The 27,978-nt window shown below is 35.2% G+C and overlaps 1 protein-coding gene across 2 annotated transcripts in view; it reads left to right on the top strand.

The window, feature by feature from the left end:
- The window catches only part of LOC127876447 (ubiquitin carboxyl-terminal hydrolase 38-like), a 74,161-nt gene that overhangs the window by 6,544 nt on the left and 39,639 nt on the right, over positions 1–27,978 (top strand). The window contains exon 1 of one of the 2 annotated variants that reach the window (XM_052421740.1): positions 26,590–27,530. The exons of the other annotated variant lie outside the window; for it this stretch is intronic. Coding sequence (XP_052277700.1) covers positions 27,495–27,530 — 36 coding nt within the window. The 5' untranslated portion in view covers positions 26,590–27,494. Of the gene's footprint in view, positions 1–26,589; positions 27,531–27,978 lie in introns of those variants that run through there. 2 annotated transcript variants of the gene reach the window in all.

Below are 27,978 nucleotides of genomic sequence, written 5' to 3'. Positions count from 1 at the left end.
ATTGCTAATTTTATGAATACTTTTGCAATATTGAAGATAGCAAATTGATATTTGGCATGCATGTGTATCTCATGGGGCTGCACATTTTTAGTGGTGAAAGGTCATGGTCAAGGTCATCCTTCAAGGTCAAATATATGGGTTAAAATTGCTCATGTAATGTCACTTCTGCAATATTGAAGCTAGCAATTTTATATTTGAAATGCATGTGTATCTCATGGAGCTGCACATTTTGAGTGGTGAAGGGTCAAGGTCAAGGTCATCCTACAAGGTCAAACGTCATATAGGGGGACATTGTGTTTCACAAACACATCTTGTTTTTCATTTATTTTTATTGATAAACAAGGTTTTGTAACAATCTACTATACATAGATAGCTTTAACAGCACAATGTGGCTTACCTGAAACTGATTGTTTCCTAGTGGTGTTAACTAATTTTTCATGAAGATCTAGAAAAAAAGGCATTGTGAGTATGAACAAACTATTTGTGTCTATCCGGTCTAGTTGAGCCTTGTTACCGAGTTCCTACTTTTATTCATTTGAACATTCTGATCAACTGCCATGAAGATCAGGTAAAAAATGTAAGTGTTAACATAGATTTTAATGATTTTGGTTATTGATCAAATGCTTGGAAGCACATGACCCACTTTGGAACATGACCTGTTAATCACTGAGACTAGACCTTGTGACCTAAATGTTGAATATGCTACTTTCAAGCTTGACATTGAAATCATTTAAAAAAATGTTCTAACCAATTTACAAGTGGATCAGAGACAGAATGTGACCACTAAAGTATTAACAGACCTTTTCTTATATTTGACCTAGTGCCCTAATTGTTGATAGAATATGAAACCCAAAATGACATATAAGTGACTAGTTTGATAAGAATCTGGCAAAGAGGTGACACTCAAATTTAAACATTGTAAAATGATATCTTATATGTTCACAATAAACTTTGGATAAAATACAACAGACAAAGAGTGATAACAAAAGCTCACCTTGTCACATCATAACAAGTGAGCAAAATAACCAAAACTATGACATCATATAATTGCTCAGTTACTTCCAATAACAATAAAATGTTACTTTTGAAACAAAAACAATACCTTCCCTTTCTTACTACAGACTGTTCTAAAACAAGATAGCCCTGTATCGCTCACCCAAAACTCCTTCTATAGTGTCAAAAACTTGTGTATGATTTGACTAAGTTGTAACCTAGCTTTAGCCTGCACATGACCAACTTGCAAATTCAGCTTTTGATTTGATTAAGATGGACATTGTAAGCAATTTTCATGAAAATCAGGAAGTAAATGTGACCTGTAGAAAGATAAAGGAAGTTTTCTATATTTTGACCTAATGACCTAGTTTTCGACAAACTACCAACTTTCAAACTGAAACTTTATTTCATCGAGATAACATTTTGTCTAATTTTCATGAAGATCTGGAAGAAAATGTGACCTCTGGAGTGTTCACTAACCTTTTTTGTGATTTGGTTTGTTGACCTAGTTTGAACCACATATGACCTTCTTTCAAACTTAACCTAGAATTGACCGAGATGAAAATTAACCAACATAAGACAAACAAGGGCTGTTTGTAAAACATGCACGCCCCCATATGGGCTGTCAGTTGTAGTGGTAGCCATTGTGTGAATATATTTTTTGTCACTGTGACCTTGACCTTTTACCTAGTGACCTGAAAATCAATAGGGATCATCTGCCAGTCATTATCAATTTACTTATGAAGTTTCATGATCCTAGGCCTTACTATTCTTGATGTATCATCAGGAAACCTTTTTACTGTTATGAATCACTGTGACCTTGACCTTTGACCAAGTGACTTGAAAATCCATAAGGGTTATATACCAGTCATGATTAATGTACATATGAAGTTGAATGGTCCTAGGCGTAAGCATTTTTGAGTTATCATCCGGATACTATTTTACTGTTTTGAGTCACTTTGACCTTGACCTTTGACCTAGTGACCTAAACATCAATAGGGGTAATCTGCAAGTCATGATCAATGTACCTATGAAGTTTCATGATCTTAGACGTAAGCATTCGTGAGTTATTATCCGGAAATCATTAAACTGTTTTGACTCGCTGTGACCTTGACCTTTGACCTAATGACCTGAACATAAATAGGGGTCATATGCCAGTCATGATCAATGTTCCTATGCAGTTTCATGATCCTAGGCCTAAGCATTCTAGTCACTGTGACCTTACCCTTTTATCTAGTGACCTGAAAATCAATAGGGTTCATCTGCCAGTCATGATCAATGTACCTATGAAGTTTCATGATCTTAGACGTAAGCATTCTTGAGTTATCATCCGGAAATCATTAAACTGTTTTGACTCACTGTGACCTTGACCTTTGACCAAGTGACCTTAACATCAATAGGGGTCATATGCCAGTCATGATCAATGTACCTATGTAGTTTCATGATCCTAGGCCTAAGCATTATAGTCACTGTGACCTTACCCTTTTATCTTGTGACCTGAAAATCAATAGGGTTCATCTGCCAGTCATGATCAATGTACCTATGAAGTTTCATGATCCTAGGCCTAAGCGTTCTTGAGACATCATCCGGAAACCATCTGGTGGACGGACCAACTGACTGACTGAGCGACATGTACTAAACAATATACCCCGAACAAGCCACATAAGAAATGCAGCATAACACATTCTAAAAGTAAAAGACATATGTGCAATGATATCTTTTTTTCAAATGGTAAGATGAAGAAACAAGAGGGCCCGAAAGGCCCAAAGTCGTTCACCTGAGATAACAAGATATTATTGGGACAAATATTGTGAACAAAATTCTTGAAGATCGGAAAATTAATGTGACCTCTTGGGTGTTAACAATGTTTTACTCTAGCAATATAAGGAAAAATGCCCCAACCCCTGGCAGCCATGTTTTTCAATCAATGGTAACCATTTTCGAACTGATCCAAGATATCATTGAGACTTATATTCTGGCCAAATTTAATGAAGATTGGAATATTAACGTGGCATCCAGCATTCTTGAGTTATCATCCGGAAACCATCTGGTGGACGGACATACGGACCGACATGTGCAAAACAATATACCCTCTCTTCTTCGAATGGGGGCATAATAATACAGTAGAATGAACCAACAAGGGAGGCAACTTGTTATGTCACAATTTGGCAGTGTTAAAAAGTGGTACTTAATTATCTCGCTAAACATGGGTCTAAATTACGTTAAAAAGCTATTTTCTGATTGGATGAAGCAGTCCGAAATCATCCAATAAATAAAGTCGAGATATTTATCTTGTGGAACATGCAATGCCATGCCGCATGCAAGCTATTTATAAAGTAAATATCGTAAATCAAAAAGTTTGTTTTGTATTTTTTCGTGTTCCTGGCTAAAAATGATGCAATATTACTTTTAAATCATTCATGCATTAGTTTTTAGCAAGAAAGAGGTAGAATATTAGTGTAAAACATAATTTTTTCATCTAAACTTGTGTCTGCTACAATTTAACGAATGGTTACGGAAATTACCGATTGTACAGATGTATCGACAGACATATGCAAAACGAAAGAATAGCTTGCATATTTCAAGTTTATCAGCCTTGAAATTACCTATTAATCAAATGAGAATCGAAATTATTAAAATATAAACCAGTAATGTTCATTAACACCAAAATCTTTGGGCACAACCATCATATTTTTGGAAACCGTGACGTATTGTTTTTCAGAAACCGACGATTGGTAATTGCCATAACCATATGGAAAATTTCATCACTTACAAGTTTCGTTTCTAATGTTTTTTTCAAATATTCTACCACAACATTATTGTATACCATTACACAAATGAATGACAAGTAATAATTCCTTGATTTTTGGGAGGGACACTGTCTATAAATGCTAAAAAAAGCATAAAGGCTAAACTTAAGTGCATATAATATTGAAAAATAAATCATAATTCAAGTGTAGACTAGTGTTCGTTTTATCCGATATATTCATTCATCCACATTGCTCTGACACTCAATTATATTGGAAATTATTACGAATATCTGACAAAAACTTGCATTATTTATTTTTATCTTTAAACTTCCATTTCATAAATGTTTTTTTGATAAACGTTGTCAATTATTAATTGTATATAGATTTCTCTATAGTTTGAAAAACATTTAGGCAAATATTTCTCATGTAAGATAAAATGCAAATAATTAATAAAATATTCCCTTTTAATCAGTATGTTGGTTTATCGGTCAATAACAATATCACTTTGAACATTGAATTATTTAAAAGTTATAACAAACATTAAATGTTCTCCGAACAAATGATTCATAACACATATAACAGATTGATAGGAAGATATGAACAAATCAAGGTTGCTAGGTTGCCCGCCTAGAATGGTCCTGTTAGTATAAACACTGTATTATGTGTATTGGGAATAAGACATCAAACTGGGAATGGACATCATTTTGGTGATTTTCTCAAACAAAACTATTCATTTCATGATCTACATATATTTTTGTAATACATTATCTATAATTTAAGCTTAATAAGAAATTTTCCATGACTTTTTCATTAACAGTGATTGAATTTGTATCATTTAAAGTGTATTTTGAAACCGTGTCCATGCGCGGCATGAACACAGTTTCATTTTATGAGGATTTTTTTTTAAATTAATAAAAAATCCAATTTTGAAGTAAAATCAATTTAAATGATGCTATTATATGTGCAAGTATATGTTTTAATTATAATTTGTAAAACTAGATAAATGCAACATATAAAACTGCATATTATGCACTTTTGATAAAACACAATTTATTCCCAAATTGATGTCTTATTCCCAATTCACATAATACAGTGTTGTATGGAAGTACTTGATAAATTTATTAGCCTGTCGGTGTTGTAAAGACATAAAATATTTTATGAATGTCTCAAAGCGTAGAATTATTTTGCATTTTGTAAAAGAAAGGCAACATATAACCCTAAAGTGGCTGACAAGAACTTGTGGCTGAATACAACTAAAAAGAGGCATTATGCTTCTTGAAAATAAAAGTATACATCATTATATATGAATTTTCTGATCAAAAGTGTTATTTTTAGTGAATAGGGGAAATACATTTTCAAGAATAAACAATATAATTATAAATGTTTTGGCAAAGTGCATTATAGTATTATCATAGTACCAGTTTTGGTCTAAAAATCCAGTAACATTTTTTAAATTTCATAACCCCTTGTTGCAAAAAAAAATCATGAAATAAATAGAATTTTCAGAGTAACCTATTAAAATAAAATAAAAAATGCTTTATTAGACCCTAGATATTATTTTTGCAATCATTTTTCATCAATTAAAATTGTTTAAAAAAAAAATTGTTTCATGCTACTCATGGTACCAGTTTTTTGTCGAAACTTTATTACATTTTTATGCCCTCCTTCGAAGAAGAGGGGGTATATTGCTTTGCTCATGTCGGTCTGTTGGTCGGTCTGTCTGTCGGTCGGTCTGGTCGTCCACCAGGTGGTTGTCAGACGATAACTCAAGAACGCTTGGGCCTAGGATCATGAAACTTCATAGGTACATTGATCATGATTCGCAGATGACCCCTATTGATTTTGAGGTCACTAGGTCAAAGGTCAAAGGTCAAGGTCACGGTGACCAGAAATATTAAAATGGTTTTTGAATGATAACTCAAGAACGCATACGCCTAGGATCATGAAACTTCATGGGTAGATTGATCATGACTTGCAGATGACCCCTAATGATTTTGAGGTCACTAGGTCAAAGGTCAAGGTCAGGGTGACCCGAAATAGTAAAATGGTTTCCGGATGATAACTCAAGAACGCATACGCCTAGGATCATGAAACTTCATGGGTAGATTGATCATGACTCGCAGATGACCCCTATTGATTTTGAGGTCACTAGGTCAAAGGTCAAGGTCACGGTGACCCGAAATAGTAAAGTGGTTTTCGGATGATAACTCAAGAACGCATACGCCTAGGATCATGAAACTTCATAGGTAGATTGATCATGACTTGCAGATTACCCCTATTGATTTTGAGGTAACAAGGTCAAAGGTCAAGGTCACGGTGACCTGAAATAGTAAAATGATTTTCGGATGATAACTCAAGAACGCTTTTGCCTAGGATCATGACACTTCATAGGTACATTGATCGTGACCCGCAGATGACCCCTATTGATTTTCAGGTCACTAGGTCAAAGGTCAAGGTCACAGTGACAAAAATTGTATTCACACAATGGCTGCCACTACAACGGACAGCCCATATGGGGGGCATGCATGTTTTACAAACAGCCCTTGTTTAAAAATGCGTTACCCCTTGTTGCCAAAAAGCTCATAAAAAATATATTTTTCAAAGATATCCTTCAAAACAAAAAGAAAATGCCTTCTTAAACCTTAAATATTATTCCTTCAAGCATTTTACATCAATAATTATATATGTTTGAAAAAATCATTGGTTCATGCTAAATACTGTTTGATATACTGTAAATAATATAACTACACATCCAAGTAGTGAGTTCATCAAACTATTGCATCCGAAACACCTGGTGTGCCAAGGCACCAGCCGAAGTCAAATGCCTTCTGACTTAGTGCATTTTACTATTTGTATTTGTATGCATTTGTATAGGTTTGAAAAAATGTATAATCTTAAATGACATCTTCTGACCATGCATGTCCTAGATTTCAAAATCCAGGCCCTGGTCTGACACATTGTTAACATTAACGTTAAACTGTTACCAGGCTTCTGAATTTAATTATCCTTTAAAACAAAAAGAAAATGCCTTCTTAAACCTTAAATATTATTCCTTCAAGCATTTTACATCAATAATTATTTATGTTTGAAAAAATCATTGGTTCATGCTAAATACTGTTTGATATACTGTAAATAATATAACTACACATCCAAGTAGTGAGTCCATCAAACTATTGCAACCGAAACACCTGGTGTGCCAAGGCACCAGCCGAAGTCAAATGCCTTCTGACTTAGTGCATTAAACTATTTTTATCCTGCCTCAGTTGCAAACATTGACCAAATAAAGCAGGGTCGGATAAACTAGTTGATATCCGGCAGTACATCACGTGATCGTGATCTAACCGTAAGTATGTATTCATACGCGCCGATTAACATGTTCTAATATTTGACCTTTGAAATTTATTGGGACGCATCATGAAAGTTATCATAATATTATATATCATCATTTTTATCTTCTTAAAAATATATTACCGAACCAGACTTCCGTATTTATCATGTTCATTTACTTGATTACGCAATTTATGACGTATCTAGTGTGACGTCATTTCTCTGACAAAACATACTATCTAGTTTCTCTCAGGATTTTAGGGACAACAATTTTGACGTGGTGGTTTTAACAGTATTTTTTAATATTTTAAATCATCGAACGAATCATAAACAATTTTCGGAGTGTGTGTTTGTCATTCATAAGTGTGAAACTTCGATAGGAATAAAAAGATTCGCTACGACAGGATTACGGTTTCGTTAATCGGGTTTTGGGTCAGAATGGTTAGCATTCGATACAAACGCTATCAAAAAAGAGTGTGGTTTAAAATACATTCCGATAATAGAGATGGAAAAACAGAAAATGGATTCCGACAAAGGGATGGAAGAACAGACAATGAATGTGTATAACGTTGTACATTTATTGATAAAGCAATGGATTAAAGTTGTCATTAAGGTAAATAAAATTTAGTTTTTGTTTTGCTGATGCATTTTGATTTCATTTTTTTACCAAGAAAAATATCGCATTCTCGATTCGTTTTTTATTTCTTCTCTTAATAGTTTCGATAGGAAAGTATTAAAAGGAACAGTTTAATGTGGAACTATTTTTAGCGTGACACAATCGGTAGTTATTCGGTCGTCAGGAATGTAGGAGGCCCGACAAGAATAATTATATTGTTATGTAAATTAATCATTTGTCTTTGATAAAATGTGTCAACGGCATGAAGCAGGATAAATCGAATACATGGTTGGTGCCAAGATGGAGAAAGTTTATCCGGTTTGGCCCGAAAAAGAAAAATAGGGCTCGCTAAAGCTCGCCCTATTTTCTTTTTCTAAGCCTCACCGGATAAACTTTCTCCATCTCCGCACCAACCATGTATTCTCTATATATTTGTATGCATTTGTATAGGTTTGAAAAAATGTATAATCTTAAATGACATCTTCTGACCATGCATGTCCTAGATTTCAAAATCCAGGCCCTGGTCTGACACATTGTTAACATTAACGTTAAACTGTTACCAGGCTTCTGAATTTAATTAGCCAGGTCACAGGAAAAGGGCAGTCTAATCAGTATCCAATTAAACTATTTGTCATTGTCAGAAAACCGCTCTTAAGCAAACAGCTTTCAAGCAACTGCAGGCTGAACTGGATCTAAACTGGCCACAATCACCTTAATGTCTCTTTTACTGGGATACAGTTCATTTAACTTTAAAGAGATCTTTTCACGTTTTTGTAAATTGACAAAAATTGAAAAAAGTTGTATCGGATTCGCAAATTTTTGTTTAAGTTATGTTATTTTTAGGAAACAGTATTACTGAACATTTACCATGGTCTAATATAGCCATTATATGCATCTTTTAACGATTTAAAATTACAAAGCGTTGCAACGCGAAACGATTGAATAATTTGGAGAGTTATGTTGTTGTTGTTTAATTGTGTGAAACTACGAAGATTGCTTATATTAGGTATAAAATACGTCAACCATTTATACTTGGTAGAAAAGGCGAGCAGGCTAATGCGTTTTTACTCCAGGACTAAGGGGGTCACTGGTTCAAGCCCTGCGGCGGACTACTTTTTTAAAAAGAATTTTATTCTGGATTTTTAACTGGAGCATTTAAGATCCAATGTTTACATTTATCAATATAAAGCATTTAATGACTAACTTCAAAACATGTTAAAATCTGTGAAAAGGCCCCTTTAACATAATATCTACTCCTATAAATATGAGGTCGATATACATGGACTAAACGGTAAATTACGTCTAATTATTTGGACTACGATATCAACTACTTAAATAGAAAGAAGAAAGAATTCATACAAACCAGTAATTTGCGTAAAGAGTTTGTAATCAATGTTGTATTTCAGGACAGCTTGGTGATATGCAAATCCCATATGAGCTGTTGATATTGGGTATCATAGCCATTCAATAAGGCGCAAAATGCTCGAACAAAATTTATAAAGCAAAATGTGACTTAAATTGATAACTAAAAATACCAGTATCATCAGTATGCCAGTTTTGCCTTGTCAATCTGTCGAGATCCAGAAAGCGCTTCATTTCAAATTGAATATATCCTTCGAATTCCATTTATTGTTGCATTACTTAATAGCGAAACAAGCCAATTTAAGCTGTAAGAATGTTTTGACACGAGTGTTATCAAGTCTCTCATGGGCGAAGCCAAGAAAGTGATCCATTCACATCGAATATATCCTTCGAATTCCATCCATTGCTGTCATTAGCGGAGATTAAGTAAATAAATAATTCATATATCATAAATGACAGCTTTTAAATAGCGAAACAAGCCAATTTATGCAGTAAGAAAGTTTTGAATCAAGACTCTCATGGGGGCGGCCATTGTTGAATGTTGAAACACGAACAACAACTCTGCTAGGAGAATGTTATCAATGACGAGCAATCTCCTACGCAGTGGCGAATGCAAAAGGGAAGTAACTGAAAAATCGAGTTATCTCAATCGGACTGGCTCAGTCTTTTACATAGGTCGCCATTGTGAAGATTTTTTTGATGGTTATCATACCTTGGACGATGCTGTTCCAGCATCGTCAAAAATTACTCGTAACCACTCATTGTTGCAGGTGCTTAGTGTACTTGTCAATATTATTACAGTGCTTTAAGTGTGGATGATTTAGGGAACTGATTATTTTGTGATTTTGACAGAAGATCAAGTTTGGTTATCTGATTAATCCAGTAAGTTTCTTATTGAGTTAATTAGCGAACATGTGATCTTGCTATTACAAGCAAAAATTAATTATCAACTTGCAAACAAATATTGTTGACATCAGTACACAAGCATCTTGTAGCTTATGTGCTTGCACATGTTTATTTAGCTAACTGTCTTTACCGGTATTAGATGCATTAGTTCTCCTGCATGCTAGTCAATACTTATCATCCATGCAATTTGGAAAAAACAAATTTAACGCTTCCTCGCTTGGGAAAACCCACTGTAATGGACATCATCTAAATACTTGGTGTGAAAAGGACTCTTCCTCGGACTTTGCTGGTTACTGTTTTCTTTGTAAGAAAACTATACAGTGTGGAAATACTGGTGCAACACAAACACTGAACCATGCCCAGGGACATAAACACAAAGATACTATCAAGCTAAGGAAAAGCAACATTCAGATGTTTTTAAAGTGCCACATGACTTGCCATCCACATCACAGGGAGGTGGAGATGCTGTATCTGGACCATCAAAACAGATCCCATTTTTGTCCAAATTGCAGAAAGACCAAGTGATGACAGCTGAGATACTTTGGGCCATGAAAGTTGCAAAAGATGGGTTTTCATTTAGTTCATGTGATGGCACACCAGAACTTTTTGTTGCCATGTTTCTAGGACCAATAAGTGAAAAGTTTACAATGAGCAAATCCAAAATCTCATTTTGTCAGATGGTTTAGGAGCATATCTCAGAACAAAGCTCTGTAAACAAATTATTGAAAGCAAAGTTCCATACACTTTCAGTTTGATGAGACTGGTAATGCACAAGGAAACAGTGTGATATTCTTTTGAGGTTTTAAATACAAAAAGGGGCTGTCAGTGTGGGGGAGGATGTAGCTGAGTAATTATGGAACAGTATCTCAGGCAAATTATATGGTTCATGTTGATATTGTAGGCCTATAACTAATTGAGTATATTACTTAAATGTTTGGGCAGTGTATTGAAATGTGCATATCCTATTCCACCTCATTGTCTTGTAGATTACTTTTTATGTCCCCCACTATAGTAGTGGGGGACATATTGTTTTTGCCCTGTCTGTTGGTTGTTGGTCTGTTGGTTGGTTGGTTGGTTTGCGCCAACTTTAACATTTGCAATAACTTTTGCAATATTGAAGATAGGAACTTGATATTTGGCATGCATATGTATCTCATGGAGCTGCACATTTTGAGTGGTGAAAGGTCAAGGTCAAGGTCATCCTTCAAGGTCAAAGGTCAAATATATGTGGCCAAAATCGCTCATTTTATGAATACTTCTGCAATATTGAAGATAGCAACTTGATATTTGGCATGCATGTGTATCTCATGGAGCTGCACAATTTGAGTGGTGAAAGGTCAAGGTCAAGGTCATCCTTCAAGGTCAGAGGTCAAATATATGTGGCCCAAATCGCTAATTTTATGAATACTTTTGCAATATTGAAGATAGCAACTTGATATTTGGCATGCATGTGTATCTCATGGAGCTGCACATTTTAAGTGGTGAAAGGCCAAGGTCAAGGTCATCCTTCAAGGTCAAATATATGGGTCAAAATTGCCCATGTAATGTCACTTCTTCAATATTGAAGCTAGCAATTTTATATTTGAAATGCATATGTATCTCATGGAGCTGCACATTTTGAGTGGTGAAGGGTCAAGGTCAAGGTCATCCTACAAGGTCAAACATCATATAGGGGGACATTGTGTTTCACAAACACATCTTGTTATGTATATTAAATGCTGAGCTTGTGGGTTTATTTTGCATACTTTTTGCATACATGTAACCTTGCAATCAATAATGTTTTCTAACTGCTTATGATCATGGATACAACACACAATGATACATGCTAATACTCATTTTATCTCTCACACTTGCTAACATGTATGCTTTGAAACTAATTTAACGTAACCCTTTACTCCATGATTACTCAATATCACACCTTTGCAAACGGAATAGACCTTAGTCTCTGTTTGCTATAACAATTATAATAATAAAAATATAATTCTTCACTATTTCCTGTGGTGAGAAAATTCTTTGTTTTAGTACTAGTGCAAGAATACTTATATATTCATAGTGGGTGAAGTTTGGTACATATTCATGGAGGAAAGGGGTAATACTAAGGGCTTTTGTACTTTGCTGTATAAGATTAACAGTGTATGTTTTGAATGTCATGTTCATTATTGTATTCCATTGAATAAATTGATGTTAAATGAGAATTTTTTTTTTCAGGTGCCTGTATTTCAAGGATTGGCAGAACATGGCATTCTCACAGCATCAGATGAACTAGGATATGTATCAATTTAACGGTAATTCCAGCTGAAAAAAGGTAATAATTTTTAGCTCACCTGAGCGATAGCTCGGGGTGAGCTATTGTGATCACTCAGCGTCCGGCGTCCGTCCGTCTGTCTGTAAACAATTTGTAAACATCTTCTTCTACTAAACCATTGAGCCAATTTCAACTAAATTTCATGTGGAGCATCCCTAGGTCATGGGACAAAAGAATTGTTAAAAAAAATTTGATCACATAACCAAGATGGCCGCCATGACCATATATGGTAAAAACCTTAAAAAATCTTCTTGTCAGAAACCGCTCATCAGATTTTCAAAAAAATTCACAGGGATGATCTTTGAAGGCTCCCCTGAAAAAGTTGTTCAAAGAAATTTGATTCGTCAAAAAACATGGCCGCAGGAGCTCGTTGAACTCTGCATGTTCATTCGTTTTTGCCTATTTTGTGAAAACTTTCAAAAATCTTCCACATTTTTTGTCCGATCCTTTCCAAATTTGCACAGTGTCTTTATATCAATGAGGACACGAACCCTACAAAAAATGAGCATTATTGGTCCATGAAGTACAGAATTACCTCCCCTTGAATTGAGAAAATGGTGTTTATGCAATAAAGTCCAAATTTTTCATCCAATTCTTTCCAAACTTGTAAGGATTTAGCATGGTTCAAACAAGGGAAACAACTACGGTTTATGCATGTTCTTTTTATTACAGATTTGCCTCCCTTTAATTCATTCAAAATCTCATTTTACAGCAGAGATTCCAAATCTGACCTGTAAATGAGCCCCATATTTACTGCCAGTGCTAGGTTACCGTTTCCATTTGATCATTCTTAGTATTAGAGTCTTGTAATGCTGCTACTGCTTCTGCTACTGCTACTGCTACTACTACTACTACTACTACTACTACTACTACTACTCACTACTACTACTACTACTACTACTACTACTACTTCTACTACTACTACTACTACTACTTCTACTACTACTACTACTACTACTACTACTACTACTACTATCTACTACTACTACTACTACTACTTCTACTACTACTAGTACTACTACTACTAGTACTACTACTACTACTACTACTACTACTTCTACTACTACTACTACTACTACTTCTACTACTACTACTACTACTACTACTACTACTACTACAACTACTATTACTACTACTACTACTACTACTACTACTACTACTACTACTACTACTACTACTACTACTACTACTACTACACCAACACCATTCACAGTGACAAAAAACGTATTCACACAATGGCTGCTACTACAACTTATAGCCCATATAGGGGGCATGCATGTTTTACAAACAGCCCTTGTTTCTATGGGATTGTAACCACAACTGTTCATGTTTATCTCCGACACATATTTTTAGGTCACCTGTCATGAAGTGACACGGTGAGCTTATGTGATCGTGTGATGTCCGGCGTCCGTTGTGCGTGTGTCCGTGCGTCCGTCCATCAACAATTTGTTTGTGTAGACAGTAGAGGTCACAGTTTGCATCCAATCTTGATGAAATTTGGTCAAAATGTTTATCTTGATGAAATCCGGTTTGGGATTGTATTTGGGTCATCTGGGGGTCAAAAACAAGGTCACTAGGTCAAATAATAGAACAACCTTCTGTAGACAATAGAGGTCACAGTTTTCATCCAATCTTTATGAAATTTGGTCAGAATGTTTATCTTGATGAAATCTGGGTTGGGATTTTATTTGGGTCATCTGGGGTCAAAAACTAGGTCACTAGGTCAAATAATAGAAAAACCTTGTGTAGACATTAGAGATCACAGTTTTCATCCAACCTTTATGAAATTTGGTCAGAATTCTTGATGAAATCTGGGTGGGATTGTATTTGGGTTATCTGGGGTAAAAATCTAGGTCAAATAAATAGAAAAACCTTGTGTTGACAATAGAGGTCACAGTTTTCATCCAATATTTATGAACTGTGGTCAGAATGTTTATCTTGATGAAATCTGGATTGGGATTGTATTTGGGTCATCTAGAGTCAGGAACTAGGTCACTAGGTCAAATCATAGAAAAACATTGTGTAGACAATAGAGGTCATAGTTTTCATCTGATCTTAATGAGTCAGGTGAGCGATTCAGGGCCATCATTGCCCTCTTGTCCTATTTAGCCCTACTTTTTAACAGTTAAAATCGTTGCTTTACCCTACTTTTTAGCTCACCTGAGCACAACGTGCTCATGGTGAGCTATTGTGATCGCCTTTTGTCCGTTGTGCGTCGTGCGTTGTGCGTCGTCAACATTTACCTTGTTAACACTCTAGAGGCCACATTTATTGTCCAATCTTCATGAAACTTACTCAGAACATGTGTACGCTGCAACGCCGATATATCGCGGTTGGTGGGGTCCAAAGATTGTGAGCCCGATGTATCCGGCGCGCGATATAACTCGAGAAATGTCTTACTTAATTGTATTGCGGTTAATTTGTCAAATTTCCCCCAATGTTTTCATTTTATATACGGCGCTGCTACATATTTGTTTAGTAATAATTGCAAACCAATTCTACAATTAACATTTTCATAACTATATAAGTATCTGTATTTATCATAAAAACCAAAATGTAAATTAATTTTTTAGCTCCACTGGCCAAAGGCCAGCGGGGCTTATGTCATGGTCCTGTGTCCGTCGTGTGTGCGTGCGTGCGTCCGTGCGTGCGTGCGTTAACTTTTTCTTTAAACATCTTCTTCTCCTAAACTACTGGTCCAAATCTGATGAAATTTCTCAGGAATGTTCCTGTGGTGAACCTCTTTCAAATTTGTTCAAATTATGCCCCTGGGGTCAAATTTGACCCTGCCCCGGGGGGTCAAAAAATTGAAAAATTTGCTTATATAAGGACTATTTTGTGCAAACTTTATAAATCTTCTTGTCCATAACCATTAGGCCTAGGGCTACCAAATTTGGTATGTATTGACATCCTATAGTCCTCTACCAAGTTTGTTCAAATTATGCCCCTGGGGTCAAATTTGACCCTGCCCCGGGGGGTCAAAAAATTGAAAATTTGCTTATATAAGGCCTATTTTGTGCAAACTTTAAAAATCTTTTTGTCCATAACCGTATGGCATAGGGCTACCAAATTTGGTATGTAATGACATCTTATAGTCCTCTACCAAGTTTGTTCAAATTAAGCCCCTGGGATCAAATTTGACCGTTCCCCAGGGGTCACAAAATTGAACATATGCTTATATTGGGCCCATATTGTGCAAACTATAAAAATCTTCTTGTCCATAACCATTGGGCCTATTTCTACCAAATTCGGTTGGTAGTGACATCTAATAGTTCTCTACTTAGTTTGTTCAAAATATGCCCCTAGGAACAAATTTGACCTTGCCCCAGGGGTCACAAAATGAACATATGCTTAAATAAGGCCTATTTTGTGCAAACTTTAAAAATCTTCTTGTCCTTAATTATAGAGCCTAGGGCTACTAAATTTGGTATGTAGTGATATCTAATAGTCCTCTACCAAATTTGTTCAAATTATTTCCCTGGGCTCAAATTTGACCCGGCCCCGGGGGTCACAAAACTGAACATATGACGTTTACCAGTGGAGATTACTGCGGCCGTTTGGCTGTGACCAACAACAACATCAACATCTTGTAAACATGAGATAAAACCCTGTCATTTAGTGCCATTTTAGGTCAGATGGTGACTGCTTACAAAGGCATTGAAGTAAGAACATGTGTTATGAATGTTTTTCTTATAAACTGAAAAAAGTCGGGTTTTATTTAAATATGTCGAAAGTGACCATATATCCGAAAGAAAATATTTTGGATGACAAGTTAATTTCATGTCTTTTTTGTAGTGTTAAAACCAGTTTAATAATTTAATATTGATTTTAAAAACACAACTTCCATGAACATGATATAATTATTTCAAGGAAAGTCAATATATGATACTGCACGGTAAACTCAAACTTTGTATCCAAGAGAAGGTGTTGAATTAATGAAGTGCAATGTTCTTAACTATCGTATATGCTGCTTTTTAATAACTAATGATTCATTGTTCCATTTGTGAATCGTGACTGATCATGAATTGTTGAAACGATTGTCAATTGCTCAACAATCCATATATATTTCTGACCATTTTATAATTTTCTTAATATAAGTTATGAATTGATCTTAGAAGTCAAATGTATTACTTAATTAAATACATTTATAAATATAAAGAAATAATCTTTAGATTATCATAATATTCTCAGGCCTGTTGGTCTTAGGGATGTGTGGGTTGATGAGCAATTTCTCCTTTTATCACAATTATTTCTACCCTACCTGATCATTTCCTTCATATTCCATTTTAATTCAATTGACGTCTGCAACCTCTTTCAAATTGGGAAAGTCCAAAATGTGTTGTTTGGTAAAGGGTTAAGGCATTTTGATTCCTATGGGTCTTGTGAATCTGTTTCAAATCAAATGCGTAGATTTGATCTTCAGCATCTAAAAATATGTGAAATAGAAAGAACGACAATATCTTTTGGAGAGATAAATGTACCTACGTTATAAGCAAAGGACCTGTGCAACAATTCCGTGGCTTTTTTGTCTGTTTAGTTAACACGGTAGTAACTTTTTCCATATATAAAAATGCTCACTCTTCCAACTTTAAGCGCCCAGTGGGACGAGGGATAGAAAGAGAAAGTCACATGCTTGAGTACATTTCAACCCATGCGCATAACACGTTTTTTTCGCAAAGAAAAACAGTGGAGCGATACAGGGCCATCATGACCCTCTTGTTTATTTTCATGTACAATCGCTAGCGAATCAGCCAAAAAGAAGAATTCTTGTCGTAAAAAACGTGTAAAATACAATTGTGCATAGATTCGAATTTACCCTTATAAAAAGTCCTAATGAAGGAACTGAAACTGCGTAACGGTAACGATACAGCATGTTTGAATTATATTTTACTAAGAGGAAATGCCAATGCCACATAATTCGCGAGATACCGCGGTACTTTAGTTGAAATTTACAACGAAACTTTTAATGGAAATTAAAGTATCTCAATGTTGTACCCGCTACGAAATTTTTATTTACAAATAAATACATCCACGCCAATTTTCGCGCGCTTTTTATAATAAAGAAATTCGTGACCAGTACCGAAATTTAACGATTTATATACCAGTAAACTGCAATTATTACCTTTGCAATGACGCTAATTGGTTATTTCCTAAGTGTTAAAAACAACTCCAGCCGTGTGGAAACAATACTGTAACTAATCGACTGTTTTTCACGCTTCACTGCGTGCCATAGTAAGCAGCGAAATATAGGGTGTTAATACTAGCTACAACTGGTTTTTTGCTTAAGTTAGCAAATTCTCAGATTTAAACATGTCATTTAGTGATCATGCTCGTCGGATTTTTGGGAGCCATAGCCAAAGCGCGATATATTGGACAGCGCAATATACCGGTCCGCAATATATCGACGTTGCAGTGTACCAATAATATCTTGGACGAGTTCGAAAATGGTTCCGGTTGATTGAAAAACATGGCCGCCAGGGGGCGTGGCAGTTTGCTATAGTAAAACCTTGTTAAAACTCTAGAAGTCACATTTATTGTCCGATCTTCATGAAACTTTGTCAGAACATGTGTCCCAACAATATCTTGGACGAGTTCGAAAATGGTTCCGGTTGGTTGAAACACATGGCCGCCAGGGGGCGTGGCAGTTTTTCTTATATGGCTATAGTAAAACCTTGTTAACACTCTAGAAGTCACATTTTTAGTCCAATCTTCATGAAACTTTGTCAGGACATGTGTGCCAATAATATCTTGGACGAGTTCGAAAATGGTTCCGGTTGGTTTAAAAACATGGCCGCCAGGGGGCGTGGCAGTTTTCCTTATATGGCTATAGTAAAACCTTGTTAACACTCTAGAAGTCACATTTTTAGTCCAATCTTCATGAAACTTTGTCAAAACATGTGTCCCAATAATATCTTGGACGAGTTCGAAAATGGTTCCAGTTGAATGAAAAACATGGCCGCCATGGGGCGGGGCAGTTTTCCTTATATGACTTTACTGTATGGTAAAACCTTGTTTACACTCTAGAAGTCACATTTGTGGTCCAATGCTCATGAAACTTGGTCAGAATATTTTAACTAATAATATCTGGGCTAAGTTTAAAAATGGTTGAGATCAGTTAAAAAACATGGTTGCAAGGGGGCGTGGCATTTGTCCTTAAATGGCTATTTACTACAAAACTTTGTTAACACTCAAGAAGTCACATTTATTATCCAATCTTTATGAAACTTGATCTAAACATTTGTTCTAACAATAGCTTGAGTGAGTTTGAAAATGGTTATGGTTTGTTGAAAAACATGGCCGCCAGGTGGGGGGGCCGTTGTCCTTATATGGCTTTAGTGAAAACTTGTTGACACTATATTAGCCACATTTATTGGCCAATCTTCATGAAACTTGGTCAGAACATTTGTCCCAATGAAATTTTGCCAGAGATTGAAGCTGGGTCATATGAACTCAAAAATTAGGTCACAAGGTCAAATATAAAAAAACATGCTAAAAGTCACTTTTTTGGTCCAAAATAATCTTCATGAATCAGCTTGCATTTTTTTCAATATAGTCTAGTTCCTTTGCCTTTTAGGTGAGCGCCTTTGGGCCTGATGGCCCTCTAGTCAAAATCTTGCCCTACTTTTGCCCTAGTTTTTTGTGGAGAGGCAGTAGAAAGCCTGCTTATAGTAAATTGATGACACAACAGACAAGACAATGTCAATCAAATATATTAGTTAATGAAGTTCTCAGACATGACAGTGCTTTTTTACGGCCTTTAGATTGGTCAGATATTCCACTCCTTCAAATGTATATTGTTACCCATGATTAACATTAAACATTCCTCAAATTGGAAGCGTAATTTGCAAAAAAGCTCAAAATAAGAAAATATTGAGTAAGATAGAGGGATTTTGGTGAATGACTTTTGTAGGACTTCATTTCTTTATTGTTAGATAACAAACTAGACTACAGAAAGACAATATTGCTTTTCTTAACCCTTTGCATGCTGGGAAATTTGTCGTCTGCTAAAATGTTGTCTGCTTAATTCCTAAAATTAGCATTTTCTTCATTTTTTTTCAAAGAATATTATCAGAATAGCAAACAGTTTGGATCCTGATGAGACGCCACGTTCTGTGGCGTCTCATCTGGATCCAAACTGTTTGCAGAGGCCTTCAAAATTCGGTTCGCCCACTGAAAGGGTTAAGAAAACAAAATGTTTTGCTGTAAAATTCTCAATCTGAAGGGCTGGCATCTTTCCTCTGAAGGTGAACAAAATTTGGGGATGAACAACAAAATAGTGCAACATTTTTCTACTTCCAATCCGCACTACACTTGTTCAGAACATTTCATGATTTGTCTCAAGATATTTTGGCAGAGTTCGAAAGATGCTAATGTGGGGTAAAAACTGTCAAATTAAAAGCTTGTTAACACAATAGAGGCTATTTTTATTGTCCTATTGTTAAGAGGCTTGGTCGGAATATGAAACCTATAATAAAAAATCTCAACATAGTTAGAAACTGGTGCATGTGTGGTCAAAAACAAAGTCAGACGGTCAATTTAAAGAAAATAAACACTTGAAAACTCTATTATGAGACCACATTTTTTGCTTATAATTTTCATGAAACTTGGTCAGAACATATAATATGTCGCAATGATACCTAGGCATATTAAAAACTGGATCAAGTTGGATCAAAAACTTGGTCACACGGTAAAATAAAAGAAAAAAGCTCTTTTTTCCAATATTATTTGGGCAGAGTTTGAAACTGGATCTTAAGGGTTTAGAAACGAAGTCACAAGTTAAGATAAGAAAAAAAGCTTGTTAACACTAGAGGCCAAATTTATGCCCAATTTTCATGGTCAGAACATTCCTACCACTGAAATTTTGGTTTTATTAGATGGTCGCTTTAGCGACCGTCTAATGTGCTTGATGTAAAATTCAGGTCGATACGGCCTGGGTATGATTAGCCCAATTCCCGCTTACACTACGCGCGAAGAAAGAGTTGTATAATTTATGCAAGAGGTTTGAGTTCTCCAATTATGTTTATTCACAAATGGAAACATTATATTAATATCGTGTTAAATGCAATAGTTTCGAATGGTGTTTTATAGAAAAGAATAAAAAAAACAATGATCGTATTGCACGTGTCGCGGAGGAGATTGTTTATGAATGATTAAAATAGTCCACTTTCTGCTGCGTCTGCGTGACGTAGTATTTTCGCTCATCTCATTCATAAATCTGAGGCTGGCGATAAACAAAGGGGAGTCCGGGTGAGAATTACGCACTAGTATAAGGTTACGCTTGTTTATATTCACAGGTCTCAATTAATAACACGTTGACCACGAGTTCAACAATTATTACAGGGATACGATAGACAACATAAAAATGATTCATTATCGCTGAAACTGTTAAAAAACATTTAAATATAACAAGAATATTCTCTAAAAAATGTAGTCTTGCTGTTTTGAAATAAGGTTTGGAATTTTGGTTTCTAAATAACTTAATTAAAAACAAAAGTTTAATTATAGTGTTTTTTACTTTTAGTCGCATATTTACCGCATTATAATGTGTGTTATAATAGGCAAACCATGCATTAGTAAATTTCAATCTGCCTTCGCACATAGAAGGAATGGGTCAATTAGGTGCTGCGTTTCCTTTGCTTACTTCAGTTAGAGGTCAATTCTTTACGTAAAAGCAATCACAAGGCCCCGGCTTCAGAGGAATTGCTGAGCGTTCTTACATAATTAAAGTCGTAGTCGCATGGTATTTGCGTTTAGCGTCCTATTTGGTCACGTGGTTCTTTTTCGCGGGTGTTTTGGCATTCATAATATGAGGCTATTAATAGATGCGCCTGTCGATAAACAAAGGAAAGTTTACGGGCGATAACAACGCAATAGGTTACGCTCTCACATACAACTCAATGACGTAGTACAGGTCGTAAATTGAGAGATTTGGGAAAAAGTTAACGCTTATTTATATTCTCAATTTATAAAACGTTGAACATAAGTTCAACAATAACTTCAGCGATACGATAGACTAAAAAAAATCATAATCGCTTAACCAGAATATACCAAATAATTTATAATAATAATACGAATGACCTGTTTCATAACCTCGTTGAAGCTACTACATCGGGTATTTCTGGAAAGCGTTCTTGGTTCTCAACACATAGCGGCGATCTTTTGTGTTTACGGGTGCTAGCAACGCAATAGAAGAAGCTTAGTAGAAGGGTTAGCTTGTTTATATTCACAGTTCTCAATACATTGACAGTTGGATATGAGTTCATCAATTACTCAGGCATACTATAGGCAACCTCGAAAATGCTTTATAATCGCTAAAACCGAAAACAACTAAATATATTATATTAAATATATTTATAACAATACATGTCTTTTAAAAATGTAGTCGGCGTATATTAAATATATTTATAACAATACATGTCTTTTAAAAATGTAGTCGGCGTATACGCCGACTTTGAAATAAAGTTAGCAATTTACTTTTCTAAATAATTGAATACAATTAAACAAAAGTTAAACTATTGTGTTGTGTTTTTTACTTGTAAGCTGCATATTCACCGCATGAAATGTGTGTTAGCATTGTCAAACCACACATTAGTGTGAGTAAATAAAAAATATACTACGGGAGAGCACTTCATATGTGTCCTCATATGCCTTGTTATGAGTATCTTTCTTCATTATCGAAATATATCGTATATTTATATTTGATTTAAACGCAGTTTTCTTTCGTCACATTTAAATCACACGTCAATAGCGCCGTCATGCGAAAATGGGTCTTATGCGTTTCGGCAAGCGTTTGTTAAACCCAACATGTGCTCTTGCGCAGTTAGGCCATAGGCGACGCTGTTCGCTTTAAAATCACTCAATATGTTATGTTTCTCCTTACCAGAAGGAGGGATTGCTGAGTGGGCTATTTATATGATGGGCGCATATGGAATAAGACCCATTTTCGCATGACGAGGGTCATTACAAATCTCATTGCGAATTGAAAATCCCACATTTAAAAACAATGCTTTTTGATACAAAATTGAATTCAAAATAGCAAACTTGTTAATAATGGCAGCCTATCGACACATTAAGGAATGATTTCCAGACGTGCTGACCAAGTACGGCAAACATTGTGGTATGATAATTAAACGATTTTCTCTTATCGTGACACTATACTATTTCGCTAATGATTGTTTTCTCATCTTGGAGGCGAAATTGAAATTCTGCGAGATGGATTGTAACGCGTAATTGTAACAGGGCCACAATTTGTGTCGTTTGAGCATACAGAGAGTAGTCCGGAATTCCTTACACTGAACAGTGCTACATCCTTTGAATTGAGCACATACGCAGTGATGTAGCAAAAATGCAGAGGTTGTATCTCGAATCAGGTTATTAAATATTCGAAAATATTCATGCGTGTCTGTTGGCGTTATGTTAAAGTCACTAAGATGAAAACTGAAACAGCTTCGCCTAAAAGCGCATTAGTGCTCTATACCTATGTTTATGTTAGCGTTGTTGACACCGTGTGAACTGCTCGGGTAACAAGTAAAGCATAAACAGCAATGTTTATATACTTGTATTCCTCCATATACAAGATACGAAGATTATTGTATATTTTGAATTTGTATATGGTGTCAAAAATCTAAAGTTTTGTACACGGAACTTTCATTATGAATTTATATTCTTGGTGAGATAGTCATTTGATATTAGAAAAAATATTCCTTTAATATGATGGTGACTGCAAATTTTCTTTATATTAAGTTCTCATTACCATTTTCATCATACTTTCTTTGCTTTCAGAACTTCCAAAAAAGCATGCTGTTTTTATTTTGTCTTAGTTATTTCTATGAAATAATAAGGATGATAAAAAGTGCACACAAAACTCGACCCGTGCGCTATGACACACACTTTTTAAAGTTGAATGGCGTGTGTTCATTTCAAACTTGCGATTGATTTTGAAAAATGAATTGCGTGTTAAATTATGCAATAGCGAACATCTTCAGTGCCTTCAGCGCTTTGATTTAAACATGGTCTCATCTGTGTTTGAAAGTGGGTCAAAATCTAGTTCATTATGTCTTATGTATGAAACATTTGAAAGGCCGCACTTATTGCCCAATTTTCAGAACTTTTGTCAAGATATCACAGAGTAGTTTTAAACTGTGTAACGAAGAATAAAAAAATAAGACAAATTAAAGAAAAAGCTTGTTAACACTTAAGAAGTTTATTTGTGCAGTCTTCATGAAGCAAGCTCTGAAAGGCTGTAATGATTTCTTAGACAAGTGAGGCCTGGTTGCTTTCCATTGAAAATCATGGCCACCATGAGTCAGGGCAGGTTCCCTTATGTGGCTAAAGTAAAACCATTTGATTATATTAAAGAAGTCACATTTTTTACCCGCACAGTCTTGAATCTGGCTCAGAGCTCAGAACATTACACAATTGTATTAATCTGGGCAGAGATCAACAATTGTTATTGATTGTTTAAAAAATGGCAGACAGGTTTTAGGGCAGTTTTCTTAGTAAGTGAAACCTTGTGAACACTTCCTGCTCAAAGCAGTTAAGTTCCGCTGGGTCTCAGGTAAGCATGTTAGGGCCTCATGCCCTCTTGATTACTGAGTGGCAGATTCTTGTATTTTTGAGTTTGTTTGAAGGCTGGAAATTCATTAATAAGAAATAAATTACCTGGTCCTTTATATGACTATTGATTGCTGTGGTACCTAAAAAGCTGCCTCAATGAAAGCAGACCTCTGCCAAGGTTCTAAGCTTGTTTCCACCTCTGAGGGTTGTGTAACTAATAATAAACCATATAAATTATAATTTTTTAATTAGCTCTATACATGTATACCAGTTACGAAGAATGTTATGAAAAAAGCACTTATCAAATACAAAAAAGACTACTGGATCCAGACAGTTATTCCAATCATTGCCATATTCCAAGGTTGATGCCAAACCATTTGTAAAGTAAATTCTTGAAGTGCAATATTGATGAGGATTTATTTCAACCATTTTGGGAAATTGGCAAGCGCCCTTTGGATTGGGACAAATTGTGTGGTTGTGACTTAAAAATTGGGAAATTGAGGTGGTTATATTTTGCTAACAGATACTATACAATTGAGGATAAAAGTTATTCTAATATTATAATTACCCCTTTGAGCGCTGGAACAGGATTTTGAAGGGCTTTGCAAACAGTTTGGATCCAGATGAGACACCACAGAACGTGGCGTCTCATCAGGATCCAAACTGTTTGCTATTCTGATAGTATTCTTTGAAAAAAAATCGAAGAAAATTGCTAATTTTAGAAATTAAGCAGACAACATTTTAGCAGACGACAAATTTCCCAGCATGCAAAGGGTTACTAAGGTTCAACTTTCAGATCAGAATTAGGCAATAACCTAAACCTTGTGGGAATTCTAGGCATTCATTAATATATGGTACAATATAAATTTGTATTACCTCACTTGAGCACAAGGTGCTCATGGTGAGCTTTTATGATCGCCTTTTGTCCTTGGTGTCAAGATTTGCCTTGTTAAAACTCTGAGAGATCACATTTATTGTCTGATCTTCATGAAACTTGGTTAGAAGATTTGTCCTTACGACATCTTTGACAAGTTTAAAAATGGTTTACGTTGGTTGAAAAATATGGTCCCCAGGGGGCGAGACATTTTTCCTAATATGGCTATAGTAAAACCTTATAACACTCTAGGAGTCACATTTATTGTCCAATCTTCATGAAACTTAGTCAGAACATTAGTTCTAATGATTTCTTGGATGAGTTCCAAAATGGTTCCGATCTGTTTGAAAACATGGCCGTCAGGTGCGTGGCATTTTTCCTTATATGGCTGTAGTAAAAAATGCCAAAGTCACGTCTATTTCCAATCTTCATCAAACTTGGTCAAAAGATTTGTTCAAATTATATATTTGATAAGTTCGCAAATGGTTCTTGTCTTTTGAAGAATATGGCTGCCAGAGTGGCATTTTTCCTTTATAGTTTTAGTTAAACCTTGTTAATTCACTGGTTGATATTTTGGCAAAGTTTATTCAAATGGTTTCAGAAACATCTCAAAAGTTTCTGAGAGCAGTGGAGTTCCCTTAAGTTTCAGGTGAGCGACTGTGGGCCTCTGGCCCGTTTGTTTGAGAATGGGGCGGTTGGTACCTGTTTAATGGTACCACTTTTCATCTCCGACCATCATACCTTCTTAGTTGTATAATATGATGGAAATATTATTTTAAAAATCATGTATTTTCAACAGACAGAGCAAATGCTTAAAGCTCACAGAAGTTTTTTAGAGGAATAAAGGGTATATTTTCTACAAGCTTCCTTTAAATAAGCCCTTGTGAGGGTATGTATGGTGTATTGTTAAAATAGACCAGTTTTTAGATTAAAACTTCTATAGGACATCAAATCCAAAGACCATTGTGCTTTCGGTTATGTTTTGTTGCTTAACCCATTTATGCCTAGCGTCCTGAAAAAAGGACGTTGCAAACAGCGTAGACCCAGATGAGACGCCGCATAATGCGGCATCTCATCTGGGTCTGCGCTGTTTGCTTAAATGAATTTCTTTATGTAATATTCTTAATATAGAAATAAATAAACTTGACACCCCTAATTTTGGAAATAAATTGATCCAATTTAGAAGGATGGGAGAGTCCACTGGGCATAAATGGGTTAAATTTCAAAAGCAATAGGCCAGTGCTCCACGTGGAATTAATAAGTTATTAACTGATTTAAAGTGCAGTACAGTATTTGCTTAAAATTTGTACCTAATGTCCTCTGATAGCTCATGTGCATGGTTTCATTTTGGCCTGATTGAAGGGTGACCACTTTCATTTTCCAACTGTTTCATTCCACAATTAACCAAACTTCATAAAGATGTTATAAAATGGGAATAAGAATCTGGCATAGGAACTTTTGCGCTTTGTTGGTCTAAAATTTATCTTTTCATCTGATATTTACCAAACTTAACATTGTAACTAATTGCTTTGAACCTTGTGCCCTGGGGCATACAAAATAACTTCTCATTTACAAATTGTTAAATATTTTAAACAAATGCATCTAGAGTAAAGAGAAGTATTGAAAATTGCGGAAGTAATTTTGCCTTTTTGTTGCAAGTTATATTAAAACACAATCGCACAATCCTAAAGCACATTCCTTTATAAGATATTTCAGATAAGTTGGTATGTGTTCAAAAATGTTTATCGGTCAAAATCAATATCACCAAACTTCTTTACTGACGGGTTTGAACACATGCTTATATTACAACCCAGATATTTACTTTTATTTATAGGATCCAATAATCGGGATTCACCATTCAGATAAGCTTGTATACTCTCAATGGAATACAAATCATATTTACCCACGGTATTAGGGGGATGTTTATGCATCCACAAGTTTAAAGAGTTTTCTACTAAATTCTCATAGGTGTTTAAATGGAGTAAATAATGTGCTTTAAAAATGGCCTTAAGCTTGGAGTAAATCACATGTTGCTAAAATCGTCCACCCAAAACAGAAACCTGGCTAGAAAGGGTGGTTTCGCACTGTAGGCTGGTGGAGAAAAGGTTCTGTCAAAAGTTTAAATTGTGGTGTGGATAAGTGTCAACTATTATCATGCCTTGGTATCTTACCACATGACCAGGGATGGATCCTAGAGTTAAGGTTTAGTGGTGTTGTCTTGCGTGACAGACTGGGAATGACATTTAAATAAAGCGTCTGCTTAAAGATAAAGTTTAGTTATGAGTCTTATATGATGTTTTTGATGTTAAATGGCATGTATCACTGCAAGACTGAGTTGTTAAATTAATAAATGGTAACACTAATGTCTACAATGTGTTATCCATATTTTAATGAATGAATAGTATATACAGATTGTGATCAGGATAGTACATGTACCGGTATGCATCATACCAAGGATGGAAGCTGAAAACTGAATAATCAGTATAATTAAAAAACTATTGTTGTGTAACATCCTGAAACTGAGTAGAAAAAGATGGATTATGTTGTTTCTGTGTGGAAAGTTAGTCACCAGTCGATTGCAAAATAGACTACCTTCCTACATTTGGTTCTGTTTGAATGAACTTTATTATAGCTTATGAATACCAACGACCATAAAACCTTTATGGATAATACTTCTTTTGCGGAATGTCGAGGACATGATAGTGAATAATACCATTAAAACTTGTTGTGAACATTTGTTGCTGACAGAACTGTCCATAGTTCAAAGCTTATCAGCGTAGATAATCAATAGATAACAATTGCAAAATGAGTTGGCTACGATCAAAATCCTACTCGTTAAAGGTATGTTCTTTCTTATTATTGCTTGTTAAAATAGGGCAGACATGAAGTAATTCCATTTATTATAATATTGAATACCCCACATATCATGTATCACATTTCCTGGCTAGGTGAAAGATTTAGTGGGTAATTTTGTAATTTCAAAATATGATATGCCTTTCCCATAGCATTTAAAAGGACTGTGATCTTTTGGTTTGAACTTTTATTTAAAATTCTTTAATAACTTAAAATTGTTATAGAAAACATTGGCTTGTTTTCCAAGTAGCTTATAATCTCCAGGAATGTTTTAATGTACATAAATAACTCCACACATGATTCTGTGATAGGACTGATGCAAAAAACTGCAGTGTTCACAACAACAAAACAAGCTGGTATATTATTGATAGAATAATCAAATAGTATAATGTTTTAGTTAATGTTGTGTGATTATATTTTATCCCATCTTTTAGCA

This window comes from Dreissena polymorpha, chromosome 4 (genome assembly GCF_020536995.1).
Source record: "Dreissena polymorpha isolate Duluth1 chromosome 4, UMN_Dpol_1.0, whole genome shotgun sequence".
NCBI lineage: Eukaryota > Metazoa > Mollusca > Bivalvia > Myida > Dreissenidae > Dreissena > Dreissena polymorpha.
This window is presented reverse-complemented; position numbering and strand designations above follow the sequence as displayed.